This window comes from Ranitomeya variabilis, chromosome 1, assembly GCF_051348905.1.
Source record: "Ranitomeya variabilis isolate aRanVar5 chromosome 1, aRanVar5.hap1, whole genome shotgun sequence".
Classification (NCBI taxonomy): domain Eukaryota; kingdom Metazoa; phylum Chordata; class Amphibia; order Anura; family Dendrobatidae; genus Ranitomeya; species Ranitomeya variabilis.
In genome coordinates this window covers 526,734,429-526,753,772 of record NC_135232.1, presented here as the reverse complement: position 1 = coordinate 526,753,772, position 19,344 = coordinate 526,734,429, and the positions used below count along the sequence as shown (strand labels likewise).

At 41.2% G+C, this 19,344-nt stretch overlaps 1 protein-coding gene across 4 annotated transcripts in view; it reads right to left on the bottom strand.

Annotated features, from left to right (window-relative positions):
• Window positions 1-19,344, bottom strand: part of MISP (mitotic spindle positioning) — a 117,644-nt gene that overhangs the window by 13,224 nt on the left and 85,076 nt on the right. For 2 of the 4 annotated variants that reach the window (XM_077254327.1, XM_077254337.1), the window contains exons 2-4: window positions 9,584-9,720; window positions 1,207-3,112; window positions 941-1,086 (exon numbers count right to left, since the gene is read on the bottom strand). In XM_077254327.1, the coding sequence (XP_077110442.1) occupies window positions 941-1,086; window positions 1,207-3,112; window positions 9,584-9,643 (2,112 nt within the window). In that variant the 5' untranslated portion in view covers window positions 9,644-9,720. Of the gene's footprint in view, window positions 1-940; window positions 1,087-1,206; window positions 3,113-5,724; window positions 5,865-9,192; window positions 9,299-9,583; window positions 9,721-19,344 lie in introns of those variants that run through there. The other 2 variants (XM_077254340.1, XM_077254345.1) reach the window with 2 other exon arrangements.

Below are 19,344 nucleotides of genomic sequence, written 5' to 3'. Positions count from 1 at the left end.
ATTGAGCATCCCTGGAGAGACCTGAAAATGGCTGTCCACCAACGTTCGCCATCCAACCTGACGGAACTGGAGAGGATCTGCAAGGAAGAATGACAGAGGATCCCCAAATCCAGGTGTGAAAAACTGGTTGCATCATTCCCAAGTAGACTCATGGCTGCACTAGCTCAAAAGGGTTCCTCTACTCAATACTGAGCAAAGCATCTGAATACCTATGACCATGTGATATTTCAGTTTTTCTTTTTTAATAAATTTGCAAAAAATACTACAGTTGTTTTTTTCAGTCAAGATGGGGTGCAGAGTGTACATTAATGAGAAAAAATAACTTTTTTGAATTTATCAAATAGCTGCAATGAAACAAAAAGTTAAAAATTTAAAGGGGTCTGAATACTTTCCATACCCAATGTATAAGTTTTACTTTTCTATTGAAGAACTGAAATAAATTAACTTTTTGATGATATTATAATTTTGTGAGAATCACCAGTATACTATCTGGCTATATACTATCCAGGTGCACTATATTATCTAAAAGCATTACGACATGGTAAATTCTTCTTTAAGAATGAGGAGGCATTTTAATGTTAAATGTATGTTTTGTATCTTTGGTAACTATTTAGCACATTACTAGTATTAAACCTGTATTCTTCTAATGCGTGAGTAAGATAGGCAGGGGTAAGATAGGCAGGGGTAATATTTATGCAACACCTATAAAACATGATTTTCTACCTTAACATTGAATCAGTACAAAGTCTTTTTTTCTAACACAACCAAAAGAGGCATTCTTATGCTTCGCCCTTTTTTACAACCTCATAAAAATCAGAAATAAAGTTTGCACATAATTGTGGCATGACAATATCTACAGGTTCCAAAGAGCTGTTTGCCTTTATACCCCAAAACTGTTTACAATTAATATGCTTAATCCTTTTTAACACAAGCTACCTACCCGGTTTTCATGCCTTTTTAAATTGTCTTTATCTTGAAACTTGGAGTACTCTCGTTTAAAAATCGGGAGAGTGGAGCTATCATAATTCATTGATTTACTGCCCAGAGTACCTTTCCATGGTGCAGGAGTCCGTGTGTGTGAAGCATCTAAGAAAACAAATACAGATATAAAACAAAATATATTTTATACACACAATGATATATATTGAAGAGTAAAATATGCATAGATTGCATGGTAAGGTGAAATATAAAGTTAAATTTGCTTACTTGAGGATAATGCTGAACTCCCATGTGTGTCATATCCATTGTGTGGGGTGTTTAGTTCATTCTCATTATGTATGGTTAATGGAGGAAGTCCACTTTTTCTTCTCTCTTCTTGGAGTTCTCGATCCCTTTCTAATGTTTGTTGAATTTCTTGCTCAATGATGTTGGAAAGTGAAGGCCTTAGCCTAGTGTTGTACTTCTCCTGAAGGCCTCTCTTTTGATCTGTTTCATCGTCTTCATGAACATGTAGGCGAAATTTCAAAGGTTGAACATTGAAATTCTCTTTGTGCAATACAAAGGTTTCCTCTGCAGACTCCTTTTCTGCAGATTTTGTAAGAGGGGTCTTTATATCTAAAATGTTGTCTGCACTGAGCCTTCTGTTTCTGTAGGCATTGAATGGGGCTGGCTTCCAGTTCATTCGTACACTGTAGGGTTGAGCAGAGTTTAAATCTGTCCAGTTGTTTGTGTTAGTATCAGGTACCAAATCTACTTGTGGCGTATCCTCTTTTATGTTGTATGTTGCTTCTTTGGTTATGATTTTGGTGCTATTTCCTTGTGGCTGAACCAGTATTTCATCTGGTTGCTCAAACAACTTTCTGCGCTTATCTAGTTCCTGGGCACTACCTTTATCATAAAGACCTGCCACTCTACCTTCACTTTTAAGATCAGCCTCTCTCTGAACCTCTTTTTCAATCTCTCTTTGTATGTACAATAAGGTGAGGGGCCTGTGTTTAGGATGCTCCATATCAGGTGAATTAGCAAGCACAGGATTTATGGAAATTTCTATGATCTCGGTTGTTTTCCCTGAACTTAAAATTCCTCTTTCTTTCCGTAAACTTTCCTCTCTCTGCAAGGTTAAGCGAATTTCCCTTTGTATAGGTGTTTCATCACTGGGGTTAGGAGTGCTCTCCTTTTCCTTTTCTATCTCCTGTGCCAACTTCTCTAGCTCTCCATTATCTGCAGACAGAGTTTTATAGAACTGTTGTTCAGGGAGAAGAGTTGAGTGTGTGTCTTTAGTCATTTCTCTGGTTGAAATGTGCTCATCTTTAGATGGTTTATTTTCCTGGTTTTCCTGCTCTTTTGGCACCTCATAATTTTCACGTAAAGAACTTGTATTAGGCCTAAATGGCCTTGGTTGAGGACGAGGAGTTATGGGAAGACTATTCCTCTCCTTTTCCAACTTTAAAAATTGCTGTCTTGCAGATTCAAAATGTATCTGTTCTGTGTTTATATTTGGCTTGTTCTGATCGCCTTCTACACCAGTAACATCTATGTTTGAGACTGAGCCACTATTTTTTATGCTTATGCTAATCACATCTTCTGTGCCTAAACTTTTACGTTGGCCTTGTTTTTTAATGATGTCTCTACGATTTTTCTCAAGTTCTAGCGCTTTTTCTGGGGTAATCTCACGGGACCGGGGTCTAACTTTATCATCTTCATCACCATCACTATCTACAAATAATGTTGTTGGACTAGTTTCAGGAAGATGGGACCGTATATCAAAACGTTCCTCCTCTCTTAAGATTTTCAGACGACGATCTGTTGGAGAAATCATCACATCCTTTCTTTCATCAGAAGAGTTAGACAAATCTAGCTGAGAACCATTAATACTTTTAGTTGAGGAAGAAGAGAACACCCTTCTGGTGACTCTATCCATGGTGGATTCTGAGGTAACACTGTTGGTCTGTGAGTCAGTTAAGTGTGCGCCTTGATCTTCAGGAACATACGTTTTGTCACTATCAGTGTTAATAATTATTTCTTGCAATGTAGAAGCAATTTGTACTGTTGTCTTGCATTCTGTTAAGGTTTGTATATGAAATGGCTTGGAATCTGTGACATACTGCTCAATGGAGAGCTCTTCTACTAAAGTGGTTACAAGAGGGTTTTCATCTTTTCCATTTTCAAGCACCTGATATAAAAAAAAATACATTGTTTTAAATTGTCTACATTATCACGTATCATATGGCTTGATGACAAATGTCATTCATGGGAAAACCCCTTCAATGACACTCAGTCGCAAGGTTTTATTAAGGCTCCTGTCATAAATTCCTTACGACCGGTTAAAGTATATTCAGAATTGAACTGTATCAGCACATCTGAAATCTAAACAGTTAATCATTACTTCTAATTTTAATGCTGAGAATACTCTACATTTTCTTCTTATTAAGATAACTGACTTGAGCATAAAGCATTGAGATAGTTGAGAAAGGTACCGTAAGTAAATCAATAACTCATAAACAAAGCTTATAATGTATAGGGGCATCCTATAAGCATGCTATGAAATGTTCCCAGAATTGAAACACTGCTTATAACTATCTATTTCTACAAAGCAATTCAATCGAAATATATCATAACATGGAAAGAAAACAGGAGGGAGTAACAAAATGAAGTAGCCTATCCCTATTTGGTTAAACCTGTTCTCCGCCTTGGCAGTTTTGTTCGGATGTCGGATTGTGCTCATACTGTCAAAATATTGTTTTTTATTTAAATACATTTTTGATAGAGATTAAAATGTTTAGTATTCAAGGTAACAAGGAAGCGTATGTATAAGTACTAGCCTAACATTTTTCTCTGTCCGCCAGATGGACATGAGAACAGATTTAACCTAATTTCACCGGGGCGAAGATGGTGCTGTATGTAGAACAAGAAGGAAAGCACAATTCTATAGCAAAATGCTTCTAAGTTTTATGTGTTTTATGAGGGTAAATGATGGAAGTTCCACCTCACCCAGGATAATCTGGAATGGCAGATTATCCTGCCTAATGCCTCATTTAGACATCCATCATTTTTCACATAAATAAAAGCATGGACTGTTTGTCTTTAGTCTGTTTTTATCATCAGTGTTTCATCTGTGATTTTCACTGATGAAAAACTACAAAAATTAAATTGAAAACCTTCTCCTATACATTAGTGTTCATCACGGATGGTATACAAATTGTTCACTGATGACATGCATGTGCTGTCTGTGATTTTCACTCTTTTTAGGCTATGTGGGAAAAAGAAAACATTAAGTTTGTAGCTTGATACAGTTGTTTAGAGAAGGCAATTAATTTGGAGGGCTTTTTCTCGCTCTACACATTTAAGTACCCAAGAATATTGGAAATTCTGTATGTCCAATATAAATACTGTAGTTTGATATTCATGGTGTGAAGTCTAGAAGGGTGAGATTAGATATTTATGTAATTCATGGGTATTTGAGATCATAGATTTATAGCTTTGTTGTTCTAATGGTTCCAAGACACCACTAATGGGAGGAGAGATTATAGAGGTCCAGGATCAGAGATGTAGGCTCTGGTATGCACTGTAGATCCTATAGCTGCTTTATGCCTAGAGAAGTGACATGACCATCCATAGGTGTTCAAGGTGAAAAATAAATATATTCATTTTAACTTAATTAGTCCTTTGCAGCTGATAATTTGCCAATCAGTTAAAGTCTCTAAATATTTTTCCCCACCTTTTCACAGGAAAGCACCAAAATAGTTAATTCAGTCCTGTTTTGTCATAAAAATATGCAACCTGTCAGATAATTCATGTAACCATGGACATCTTGTATCAGAGACTGGTGCTGTTATTGCAGTCATGTATGTTTACAGCTAACATAGCACCTGTTTTTAAGTATCTAAACAAATACCACCACATTTATCTACTTCTTTACTGCAGCCCACAAATGTGTCTATCATCTCCTAACTTCTCCTACAGTGGCTTGCAAAAGTATTCACCCCCCACACCCCCATCAGCATTTTTTTGTTTTGCTACCTTATAACCTGGAATTTCACAGTTTTTTTAGGGTTTGCATCAGTTCATATAAAGCACATTTTTGCCTAATAAAGTCCTATGAGCAACTAGAAGTTGCATTCAAGTCATGATAGCCGATAAGAAATACTCCCATGAAAATTTATAATCAATCTTTATTAAATAGAAATTAACATACAGCAATAAAAACAACAATAGAAGAAGTATAAACTCCAGAGACTAGTAAATTGGCAATTACCAATCAATTCCCATGCCCCCGGGAAATTGCCTATCTGTTACATAATCAAAAAATGACGCTACTTAATAGACATGATGTTTTTGAGCCCACATAGAGAAAGGTAAATCTGCGAATCACTATGAAAATAAATACATGAATATAATGAATATTAAACATCAATAATAGACTTCCTCCCCCTAGTGGTCTAGTACTCAAAACTCAAAATGGGTATAAACACATATATTGAGCAATAAATGCTAGTAAAGTGCAAAGTGAGTAAATGCCATTTGGGTCAACACTGACACTGCGCACATAGATATGTATCCACCCCACAAATGTCACACAATTCAGGGAATAAAGTGCAAATGCTTCAAAAATGAAAGATAGTGTGACACTGACGAGGCCAACACATACCGAGGGGAGATGACAGTGTAAACAAAACTAGCACTGCTACAAAAAAATGTGAAGCTAGTGAATGCCATATAAAAAATGTATGTATAGTATAGATAGATAGATAGATAGATAGATAGATGATAGATAGATAGAAATACCTTTTAGAGCAGGAGTACTCAGAATGGAGAACTCCTTGGTGCATTGGCAGCTCAGCACTTGCTGTGGGCATCTCGAGTCACATTTTCCTAGACAATGTGTCATCAAGATGTCACTCTGGCTCTGCCCCTGCATGACACACTCCAGGGCATGTCTACATGGGAGGGCATGCATCTGGATGTCGCAGCTGGGAGACTTCATGACAATGTTTCCAGCACACAGATGACCAATGATATTGATGCATCTGATTAGCTGCATTGGCATATAAAAAACATAGTCCACTAGGGGGAGGTAGTCTATTACTGGTGTTTAATGTTCATTATGTTCTTGTATTTATTTATATAGTGATTCGCAGATTTACCTTTCTCTGTGTGGGCTCAAAAACATCATGTCTACTAAGTAACACAATTTTTTGATTGATTACCATATGTAACAGATGAGCACATTTCCCAGAGGCATGGGAATTGATTCGTAATTATCCTTCTTTTTTATTGTTGTTTTTATTGCTGTGTTAATTTGTATTTAATAAAGATTGATTTATAAATTTTAATGGGAGTATTTCTTTTTGGCTCTTAAGAACATGTCTACAACTGTGAACATTTGGTTTTCTTTTTATGGTGAAGCAAACAACAAATAGGATAAAATAAATGAAAACTTCAATGTGCATAACTATTCAACCCCCTAAAGGCAGTACTTTGTGGAGCCTCCTTTCGCAGCAATTACAGCTGCAACTCACTTTGGATAAGTCTCTATAAGCTTTCCACATTTGCCATTGGGATTTTTGCCCATACCTCAAAGCAACTGCTCCAGCTCCTTCAAGTTAGATGGTTTTCTCAAATGAACAGCAATCTTCAAGTCTGACCACAGATATCAATTGGATTAAGGTCCGGGCTTTGACCAGGCCACTCCAAACTATTTACACATTTCCCCTTAAACCACTAAGGTGTTGCTTTAGCAGAACACTTTTGGTCATTGTCTTGTTGGAAGGTGAACCTCCGTCCCAGTCTCAAATTACTGACAGACTAAAACAGGTTTTGCTCAACCGTGTATTTCGCACCATCCATTTTCCCCTTGACTCTGACCATTTTCCCTGTCCCTGCTGCTCCCCCGGCCCATGCTGAGAGATCTGGTGGGCAGCCTTCTCTTGGCAGGTGTGTTGTGGTACCATATTCTTTCCATTTGAAGATAATTGATTTGATGGTGCTCCGGGGGATCATGAGAGATTGGGATATCTATTTTTATAACCCAACCCTGACTTGTACTTCTAAACAACTTTGTCCCTGACATGTTTGGAGATCTCCTTGGTCCTCATAGTGTTGTTTGGTTAGTGGTGCCTCTTAATGGTTTTGCAGTCTTTGTGGCCTTTCAGAAAAGGTGTGTATATACTGACAGACCATGTGACACTTAGATTGCACACAGGTGGACTTCCTTTCCCTAAGCATGTAACTTATAAATGTGATTGCTTGCACTCGAAATTTTTAGGGGCTTCTTAGCAAAAGGCGTGAATACTTATGCACATGGCAATTTTTAGTTATTTGATGCCATAAATGTAATTTATGCCTATATTTTTCTCACTTCACTTCACAAAGTTAGACTATTTAGTGCTGATGCATTACACATGGATCAGATTACAAAAATATTTAAACACAGGTTGTAATGTAATAAAATAGGTAAAAAGCTAAGGGGGGTGAATACTGTATATATTCCTAAAAATACCATTCAAATTTCTCCTGTGCTTTCTATAGATTAATATGATCGGATCTGATAGGGATTATTGCTGAGGTGTCTGTGATTCCTCTGTTTTTCTAACTGCTGTTCTCTGAATTTGATTGAAGTGGCTGATGCATCCTGCGTCATCCACATGGCGCAATGAAATCTCGCACCTGCGCAGTAGCATCGCAGGCCCATCCAGGCACACTTTGCTCTGTAATTTCAGGTCCTATGTCCCTACGCTCCTATGTAATGATAAACTGAAAAACAAAGGAATTGATAAGCAGGTTTTTTCCCAGATGAGAATGCTGTTGCCTATTGTCTTGGTAAGCCACCAATATTAAATAGGTGGGGTCTGGCTCTTTGCCGATCAGCTGCTAGTTAGTAGTGTCTGACGTGGATGTCGCAGCACTGACTGATTTAAGTGAATAGGATAGTGCTGCCATACCCAGCACATCGGCTACTAAGTGCACACATTAAGGCACTGAAGATGGAGCCCTCTGAACAATGAAGAGGCTGCAGCACAATAACACGGGCCCCTTTAAATACATGACCAGTGGAGGTAACAAGAGTCAGACACCACTGATCTGACATTGATGGCCTATCCTAGCAAAAGACCATTCATATTCTCAGACACCTTATTTTTCCATATAAAGCAAATTGCAAATTGAGGAAACTCTTTTATCTCCTTTTAGTTGCAGTACTGCTTCAATTTTCAAGAGTCAACAATGTCAGTAAATGCTAACAGTATTATTTTAGCCTCCCATGCATTGTATCCCCATTAGTCATTAGTAAATGATGCCTTTTACATTAGAAGGTTGAATACTTTGTTTTCTGCATGATTGGAGGCCTAGGAGGAAGAACTGATGGTATTGCCTGACAATTGCGAGTAGTTAATTGGCACCCAGTAACGGACACACAAATGGATGTAAAATCACTCGTTTGGTCAGACATAAAGGAAGAAAAAGTTTAAACCTAATTTAGTGGCTAACTTGGTGGCGTCATTGGGCTACATAGGAAGGTGGGGTATGATGAGGAATAGTCCAGTAGTGCTGCATGCTGCTGATAACAGTCTGCTGATAATTCCAGGAATGACTAAACATCTGACAAACATCACAAACATGCTGACTACACATCTGAAGACAGACGTACACACCATGCAAACACCACTAAAGTGAGGGTGCAAACGGGAGACTATCGCAGATTCATGAAAGACCCCATAGTGTTGGGACAAAGTGGGCCTCTAACAGCCCAAAATACTGGGACATAAACATGGCCATTGTTTCTCCCAGGAGATGCAACCTCACAATAATGACGGTACAGAATAATGCCCATACATGTATATGTCCTACAGACATGTTGTACAAACTAATTGTGGCTTGTAGTCAGATGTGGCAACAAAAACCTTATTTTCTACAGTGTTAAAGCTGACCCCATCTCAGATGGCTATTTCTAACCCTGATAAACTGCTCAGTGTAACACTATTCTGTCGTGTCCTCACTTGTTTAGTTCTGTCCCTTATGAAGCCCCACAATCCCCACTCCCTATGAATGAATTCCATTTTTACCTTATACACAGTTGTATGAAAATCAATATTGATCTACCCACAATATTAATCTCGTGGGCAACATATTTTGTCTCTGCCCTTTGCATCCTCAGCCTCCGTCTGCACAGTCCTAGTGTCTCCTCGTCATCACTGTCATTACAGGCATTCCTTGTACCCACCCCTGCTAATTTAGTTTCCTTCCACTTTCTCTCACCTTTTATTCCTGTGATGCTGCCCTTTATGTCCAGTGTCCATGCTCTCTACTCTGAACTTGCAAAATGTGCATGATTAGGGACTGTTAGACACCAGGGATCATAGTGGCAGTGACACACCCAGGGCAGAGGAGGGATCTACACACAACTCTCAATAAGGGCTAATCTGGGAATATTTTAAAGTGTTAAGTGAGCTGAGAGTATTTTTGGATGGATGTGGAAGTGCCAAGGATGGGGTATGGGTGGGGCAGAATTTAGAAGGGCTTGTATATGAAAATTGTGTAACATACTGTACTGTTCAGATCCTACAACTTATAGCTTACCTTACAGCACAATGATGCCACGCATACAGTATAGAATATCGACACACATCATGGAATGTTTTCCACTTACCTGCTCTCTTTTCTCTAAACTGCTGCATAGCACCTGCCAGGGGGAAGGGTATTTAAACATCCTGTCCGGTGTCAGGGGTATTATAGGAATCGGCACTGTTCAGAATATCACAGGAACAGCAAGAAGATATGTCAGTCCTGTAGAAGAGATCTCAGAATGAAACAAAAAGGTAGAGAGAGCAATGAACTCCCCTGCAAGCGCCCTTGTAATAAAAAAATCAACTCATGCACATACCAAGGAACAATAAAACAATTCAGGCACTATCTTTTATCCCTTGTTATGAAAGTATTATGGGTTACAATAATAAATTATATTCACGTGATAACCTAAGGCCCTTAAATATAGCAGATGTGTAAAAGTTTTTGTATTCATACACAGAGGATATAGATAGATACAGTCATGGCCAAAAGTATTCACACCCCTGCAATTCTGTCAGATAATACTCAGTTTCTTCCTGAAAATGATTGCAAACACAAATTCTTTGGTATTATTATCTTCATTTAATTTGTCTTAAATGAAAAAACACAAAAAGAATTGTCCTAAAGCCAAATTGGATATAATTCCACACCAAACATAAAAAGGGGGTGGACAAAAGTATTGGCACTGTTGGAAAAATCATGTGATGCTTCTCTAATTTGTGTAATTAGCGGCACCTGTAACTTACCTGTGGCACCTAACAAGTGTTGGCAATAACTAAATCACACTTGCAGCCAGTTGACATGGATTAAAGTTGACTCAACCTCTTTCCTGTGTCCTTGTGTGTACCACATTGAGCATGGAGAAAAGAAAGACCAAAGAACTGTCTGAGGACTTGAGAAACCAAATTGTGAGGAAGCATGAGCAATCTCAAGGCTACAAGTCCATCTCCAAAGACCTGAATGTTCCTGTGTCTACCGTGCGCAGTGTCATCAAGAAGTGTAAAGCCCATGGCACTGTGGCTAACCTCCCTAGATGTGGACGGAAAAGAAAAATTGACAAGAGATTTCAACGCAAGATTGTGCGGATGTTGGATAAAGAACCTCGACTAACATCCAAACAAGTTCAAGCTGCCCTGCAGTCCGAGGGTACAACAGTGTCAACCCGTACTATCCGTCGGCGTCTGAATGAAAAGCGACTGTATGGTAGGAGACCCAAGAAGACCCCACTTCTTACCCCGAGACATAAAAAAGCCAGGCTGGAGTTTGCCAAAACTTACCTGAAGAAGCCTAAAACATTTTGGAAGAATGTTCTCTGGTCAGATGAGACAAAACTAGAGCTTTTTGGGCAAAGGCATCAACATAGAGTTTACAGGAGAAAAAAAGAGGCATTCAAAGAAAAGAACACGGTCCCTACAGTCAAACATGGTTGAGGTTCCCTGATGATTTGGGGTTACTGCCTCTGGCACTGGACTGCTTGACCGTGTGCATGGCATTATGAAGTCTGAAGACTACCAACAAATTTTGCAGCATAATGTAGGGCCCAGTGTGAGAAAGCTGGGTCTCCCTCAGAGGTCATGGGTCTTCCAGCTGGACAATGACCCAAAACACACTTCAAAAAGCAGTAGAAAATGGTTTGAGAGAAAGCACTGGAGACTTGTAAGGTGGCCAGCAATGAGTCCAGACCTGAATCCCATAGAACACCTGTGAAGAGATCTAAAAATGGCAGTTTGGAGAAGGCACCCTTCAAATATCAGGGACCTGGAGCAGTTTGCCAAAGAAGAATGGTCTAAAATTCCAGCAGAGCATTGTAAGAAACTCATTGATGGTTACCGGAAGCGGATGGTCGCAGTTATTTTGGCTAAAGATTGTGCAACCAAGTCTTAGGCTGAGGGTGCCAATACTTTTGTCTGGCCCATTTTTGGAGTTTTGTGTGAAATGATCAATGTTTTGCTTTTTGATTCATTCTCTTTTGTGTTTTTTCATTTAAGACAAATTAAATGAAGATAATAATACCAAAGAATTTGTGTTTGCAGTCATTTTCAGGAAGAAACTGAGTATTATCTGACAGAATTGCAGGGGTGTGAATACTTTTGGCCATGACTGTAGATAGATAGATAGATAGATAGATAGATAGATAGATAGATAGATAGATAGATAGATATACAGGGTCAGACTGGGGTGTCTGGGGCCCACCATGGGAATGGACTCAAGGGCCCACCTTACAGCTATATGCAAATATCTGTCAGTCGTTATCCCCATTATAGTGGAGCATCGACTGTAAAACACAGGCGGCTGCTGCACATCTATTGTGCACCCCCATAACTGGGATCTACAATTACGGTATTTTACATTAATGGTTCTATGCTTAAAACAAGTTATCACCGATCCATGGGCTTCACAGGATAGGTGATCACTTTGGTCCAAACATTAGAAACTACACTGATCGGAAGAATGAGGAAGTTTTACCCATGACCACTTATCCCCATTTTAAAATGGAGCAGCAGTTCAGATGTCTGACAGCAGCCCCATTCATTCTCTTTGGGGGCTTCCAGAAAGAAACAAGAGCAGAACTCGCAGCCACAGAGTGAATGAACGGATCGGTGGTTAAATTGGACATACCGCTCCAGTCTAATGGGGATAAAAGTTCCACATTCTGTCAACTGTGTCCCAACAGTCAGACACCCCCACCACCACCAATCAATTATGTTATCACTAATCCTGTGATTATTTTTCTCACAGGAGAACCCCTGTAAGTGCATCTCTGACACTGTGATCCAAGTATCTAATCTCTAATGGAAATAAAGAATATTCTCCTAATTAATATCAGAGATAACAGATGACTGCCATATTTAACACAATTCATTATTCCAACCCAACAATACCCCATACAGAGAAGAAATACCAACACACCATGGACAGATCACATGGTAACTGAATAATACTACATATTACCAGCACATAGGCTCCAAATAATACAACATACAAGGAGAAATACCGCCACACTATAGCTAGACTACATATTCCACCACATAGTGACCGAATAATACAACATACAGAGGATAAATACTGCCATACTGTGACCAGACCACAAATTACCACCACAAAGTGACCGAATAATACGTCATATAGGGGATAAATACCACCACACCATGACCAGACCACATATTACCATCACATAGTGAATGAATACTAAAATACTGATCATGAATACAAACCACAATACTAAGAACAATGTTATTACCACCAGTGACATTGTACACAAGAGCTCTGTATATAGTGTCAGTGTACAGGTAATAGAGTGATCACCAGTGACTTTATACACAGGAGCTGTGTATATAGTGTATAGTGTACACGTAATACAGTCGTCACTGGTGACATTATACACTGGAGCTCTATATACAGTATACAGGTAATACCGTGACCACCAGTGACATTATACACAGGAGTTCTGTATATAGTGTAACAGTGACATTATGCACAGGAGCTCTGTATATTGTGTCAGTGTACAGGTAATATAGTGACCACCAGTGAAATTATACACAGGAGCTCAGTATATAGTGTCGGTGTATAGGTAATACAGTGACCATCAGTGACATTATACACAGGAGCTCAGTATATAGTGTACAGGCAATACAGTGATCACCAGGGACATTATACACAGTAGCTCTGTATATAGTGTACAGGTAATACAATGATCACTGGTGACATTAAACACAGTAGCTCTGTATATAGCGTAGAGTGTACAGGTAATACAGTGATCACCAGTGACAATATGCATAGGAGCTCTGTATATAGTGTCAGTAGACAGGTAATACAGTGATCACCAGTGACATTATACACAGGGGCCGGTGATGTCTCTAGTTGAAGTCCTTCTTCTTTGCTTTTTTTCTATAGCCAGCACAGACCGCCATCACTTCTTCCAGCCAAGACTCATCTCTGCAAAAAATAACACAGTCCTCAATAGCTGATCACTTCCAGAGCACTTTCCCCACTTTTTCCCTGACTTCTATACTACGACAGATGAAGAAAAAATGTGACGTAGTGCTGCCCTGCAGAGTAACAGTAACCCCCTTTTGTTCCCTCCAAGGAAAACAGTTTTCTAAAAAGTAAATTGTATTACAGTAGTAATGATGTCCCTAATTAGACCCTAAAGATCCTCATTCTGGCCCCCAAACAGTAATTAAGTCCCTCATCCTTGCCCACTTTATTTAATAATCTCGCCCATCCTGGCCCCCTTTATTTAATAATTTCATCCAGCCTGGCCCCCTTTACTTTATAATATGCCCCAACCTGGCCCCCTATGTCCCTGGCCCCCTATGTTCCTTCTGCAGCATGGCCCCCAGATATCCATTTTGCCCCAAGCTATCCATACTGGCCCCCATATGTTCCTTGTCCTGCTCCCCCACATATCTTTCCTGGATCTCCATATATCCATCCTGGTCCATTGCCCTGGCCTCCACCTCATAAATCCATCCTTGCTCCCTCCATATATCCATCTTGAAGCCACTTATATATGCATCCTGGCTACCCCATATAGCCATTCTGGCCCTCCATATATATGCATCCCGGCTCCCCCCTATCTATAATATAACGTTGGGAGCGTCACTCTGTCCGAAGCCTTTATAGACTGCACAGGCGCAAGCGCCGGCGCAGTCTGGACCCCACAGAGTGACGCTCCCAGGAGATCGCGGTATGCGTTAGCACTGAACGCACAACGCGATCTCCAATGGAGAAGCAGGGACGTGCCAGGAAGGTGAGTATGCTATATTCACCTGTCCCCCGTTCCACCGATGCACGCCGCTCCGTCCTCCACATCCTCTGCCTGTGACGTTCAGTTCAGAGGGCGCGATGACGCGCTTAATGTGCGCCGCCCTCTGACTGAACAGTCACAGCCAGAGGACCCGGAAAAGGGAGCAGCGCACAGCACAGGATCAGGGCCAGGTGACTATATCAAGTGTCGGGGGTCTGAGCTAGCGGCGACTCCGGCACCTGACCCCCACAGCGCGCCGGTATCCCCGCCTGCTCAGGCCCCCAGCACTCGGCGCCCAGAGACCATAGGTGAGTATGTTTTTTTTTTTTATTGCATCAGCATACAGGGCATATAATACTATGGAGCATCTTATGGGGGCCATCAACCTTTAGGGATCAGCATACAGGGCATATAATACTATGGAGCATCTTATGGGGGCCATCAACCTTTATGGATCAGCATACAGGGCATATACTATGGAGCATCTTATGGGGGCCATCAACCATAATGGAGCAGCATATGAGGCATATACTATGGAGCATCTTATGGGGGCCATCAACCATAATGGAGCAGCATATGAGGCATATACTATGGAGCATCTTATGGGGGCCATCAACCATAATGGAGCAGCATATGAGGCATATACTATGGAGCATCTTATGGGGGACATCAACCATAATAGAGCAGCATATGAGGCATATACTATGGAGCATCTTATGGGGGCCATCAACCATAATGGAGCAGCATATGAGGCATATACTATGGAGCATCTTATGGGGGCCATCAACCATAATGGAGCAGCATATGAGGCATATACTATGGAGCATCTTATGGGAGCCATCAACCTTTATGGAGCAGCGTATGGGGCATATGGATGGTAGCAGCAAATTACAGAACGGTGGCGCAGGATGGGAGCTGTTGTGAACTCTATTTTTGGGCTCCCTCTAGTGGTCACAAGCGGTACTGTGTAGTGTTGTCTTTCTGCAAGTTGCAGCATCAGCTGGTTCGTTATCCTTGGTTGGTTTCCTATTTAGCCCACCTGGATACTCAGTTCCTTGCCTGCTATCAATGTATTCAGTGCTCTTCAGATTCCTTGTGTCTACCTTGCTCCCAGTCTCTCCAAGACAAGCTAAGTTTTTGTTTGATCATTTTTTGATTATCAGCGTTCATTATGTTTTTAGTCCAGCTCGCTAAAATGTGATTTCCTCGCTTGCTGGTTGCTCTAGGGGACTGAGTTTCTCCCCCCACACCGTTAGTTGGTGTGGGGGTTCTTGAAATCTCAGAGTGGATATTTTGTAAGGGTTTTTTACTGACCGCATAGATTCCCTTTTCTATTTTCTGCTATCTAGTATTAGTGGGCCTCATTTGCTGAATCTGCTTTCACCCCTGTGTATGTGCCTTCCTCTTACCTCACCGTTATTATTTGTTGGGGGCTTCTATATCTTTGGGGATTATTTCTCTGGAGGCAAGAGAGGTCTTTCTTTCTCTCTAGGGGTAGTTAGTTCCTCAGGCTGGCTCGAGACGTCTAGGATTTTTAGGCACGTTCACCGGCTACTTCTAATGTGTTTGGATAGGTTCAGATTTGCGGTCAGTCCAGTTTGCCACCTCCCTAGAGCTTGTCTTATGTTTGTTACTTAGCTGGAGTAATTTGTGATCCTCAACCACTAAGGATCATAACAGTATAGCAGGCCAAAAAGTGTTTAATGCATCGCAGAAGTGGGATAAAAAGAAGACCTGAGTACATTTTTTTTTTTCCCTCCCGTTTTTCCTTTGCTGCAATCTGTTTAGCTTCTTTCATCCCCTTGAACTCTGGGTGGTTTTGAGCTCAGCTGCAGACATGAATGTTCAGACTCTGACTTCTAGTGTGGATCATCTTACTGCACGGGTGCAAAGTATTCAGGATTTTGTTATTCATAGCCCTATGTCAGAACCAAAGATACCCATTCCTGAGTTGTTTTCTGGAGATAGATCTAGGTTTCTAAATTTTAAGAATAATTGTAAGTTATTTCTATCTCTGAGACCTCGTTCCTCTGGTGATTCCACTCAGCAAGTTAAAATTGTTATCTCCTTGTTGCGTTGCGACCCTCAGGATTGGGCTTTCTCTCTGGCGCCAGGAGATCCTGCATTGCTTAATGTAGATGCATTTTTTCTGGCTCTTGGACTGCTTTATGAGGAGCCTAATCTTGAGAATCAGGCAGAAAAAGCGTTGCTGGCTATCTCTCAAGGTCAGGATGAAGCAGATAAGGAATTGAGCGACAAAGTCATAGACGTCAAAATGGGTTGTGCTTTTACTGTGGTGATTCTACTCATGTTATCTCAGCATGCTCTAAATGCTTAAAAAAAATTGCTAAACCTGTCACCATTGGTACTATACAGCCTAAATTTATTTTGTCTGTTACTTTGATTTGTTCTTTGTCGTCCTACCCGGTTATGGCTTTTGTGGATTCGGGTGCTGCCCTGAATCTGATGGATTTGTCGTTTGCCAGGCGCTGTGGTTTTGTCCTGGAGCCTTTGGAATTTCCTATTCCTCTGAGGGGAATTGATGCTACGCCATTGGCTGAGAATAAGCCTCAGTATTGGACGCAAATGACCATGTGCATGACTCCCGTACATCAGGAGGTGATTCGCTTTCTTGTTCTGCATAATTTGCATGATGTTGTCGTTTTGGGTCTGCCATGGCTGCAAGCTCATAATCCAGTTTTAGATTGGAAAGCTATGTCTGTGTCGAGTTGGGGTTGTCAGGGAATTCATGGCGATACTCCGTTGGTGTCTATTGCTTCTTCCACTCCTTCTGAGGTCCCTGAGTTTTTGTCTGACTTCCAGGATGTATTTGATGAGCCCAGGTCCAGTGCCCTGCCCCCTCATAGGGATTGTGACTGTGCTATAAATTTAATACCTGGTAGTAAATTCCCTAAGGGACGACTTTTTAATTTGTCTATACCAGAGCATGCCGCGATGCGGAGTTATATAAAGGAGTCTCTGGAGAAGGGACATATTCGCCCATCCTCTTCCCCTCTTGGTGCAGGATTTTTTTTTGTGGCCAAGAAGGACGGTTCTTTGAGACCTTGTATAGATTATCGTCTTCTGAATAAAATTACAGTCAAATTTCAGTATCCTTTGCCACTATTGTCTGATTTGTTTGCTCGGATTAAGGGTGCCAGTTGGTTCACCAAGATAGGTCTCCGTGGTGCGTATAACCTTGTGCGCATTAAGCAGGGAGATGAATGGAAAACAGCATTTAATACGCCCGAAGGCCATTTTGAGTACTTGGTGATGCCTTTTGGACTCTCTAATGCTCCTTCTGTGTTTCAGTCCTTCATGCATGACATCTTCCGAGAATATCTGGATAAATTTATGATTGTTTATCTGGATGACATTTTGGTCTTTTCTGATGATTGGGAGTCCCATGTGAAGCAGGTCAGGATGGTGTTTCAGGTCCTGCGTGCTAATGCTTTATTTGTGAAGGGCTCAAAATGCCTCTTCGGAGTACAGAAGGTCTCCTTTTTGGGTTTTATTTTTTCTCCTTCTACTATGGAGATGGACCCAGTCAAGGTCCAGGCTATTCATGACTGGACTCAACCCACGTCTGTTAAGAGTCTTCAGAAGTTCTTGGGTTTTGCTAATTTTTACCGTCGTTTCATCGCTAATTTTTCTAGCGTGGTTAAACCTTTGACGGATTTGACCAAGAAGGGTTCTGATGTGACTAATTGGTCTCCTGCAGCCGTGGAGGCCTTTCGGGAGCTGAAGCACCGGTTTTCTTCAGCTCCAGTCTTATGTCAGCCAGATGTCTCTCTCCCCTTCCAGGTCAAGGTTGATGCTTCTGAGATTGGAGCAGGGGCTGTTTTGTCGCAGAGAAGCTCTGATGGCTCTGTGATGAAGCCATGTGCTTTCTTTTCAAGAAAGTTTTCGCCTGCCGAGCGGAATTATGATGTTGGTAATCGGGAGTTGTTGGCTATGAAGTGGGCATTTGAGGAGTGGCGACATTGGCTCGAAGGAGCTAAACATCGTGTGGTGGTCTTGACGGATCACAAAAATCTGATTTACCTTGAATCTGCCAAGCGCCTGAATCCTAGACAGGCTCGTTGGTCGTTGTTTTTCTCCAGTTTCAACTTCGTGGTCTCATACCTGCCCGGTTCGAAGAACGTGAAAGCTGATGCACTTTCTAGGAGTTGTGTGCCTGACTCTCCGGGAGTTTCTGAGCCGGCTGGTATTCTCGGAGAGGGAGTTATTTTGTCTGCCATTTCCCCAGATTTGCGACGAGTGCTGCAGAAATTTCAGGCGGATAGACCTGACCGTTGTCCACCAGAGAGACTGTTTGTCCCGGATAGATGGACCAGCAGAGTTATTTCCGAGGTTCATTCTTCAGTGTTGGCGGGTCATCCTGGGATTTTTGGTACCAGAGATTTGGTGGCTAGGTCCTTCTGGTGGCCTTCCTTGTCGCGGGATGTGCGTTCCTTTGTGCAGTCTTGTGGGATTTGTGCTCGGGCTAAGCCTTGCTGTTCTCGTGCCAGCGGTTTGCTTTTGCCTTTGCCTGTTCCGAAAAGGCCTTGGACGCACATTTCCATGGATTTTATTTCGGATCTTCCAGTATCTCAGAAAATGTCTGTCATCTGGGTGGTGTGTGATCGTTTTTCCAAGATGGTCCATTTGGTGCCCTTGCCTAAGTTGCCTTCTTCCTCCGATTTGGTTCCTCTATTTTTTCAGAATGTGGTTCGCTTGCACGGCATTCCTGAAAATATTGTATCTGATAGAGGATCCCAGTATGTGTCCAGGTTTTGGCGGACTTTTTGTGCTAAGATGGGCATTGATTTGTCTTTTTCGTCGGCCTTCCATCCTCAGACTAATGGCCAATCCGAGCGAACTAATCAGACGTTGGAAACTTATTTGAGATGTTTTGTTTCTGCTGATCAGGATGATTGGGTGACTTTTTTGCCTTTGGCCGAGTTTGCCCTTAATAATCGGGCTAGTTCTGCTACTTTGGTTTCGCCTTTTTTCTGCAATTCTGGTTTCCATCCTCGTTTTTCCTCGGGTCAGGTTGAGCCTTCTGACTGTCCTGGGGTGGATTCTGTGGTGGATAGGTTGCAGCAGATTTG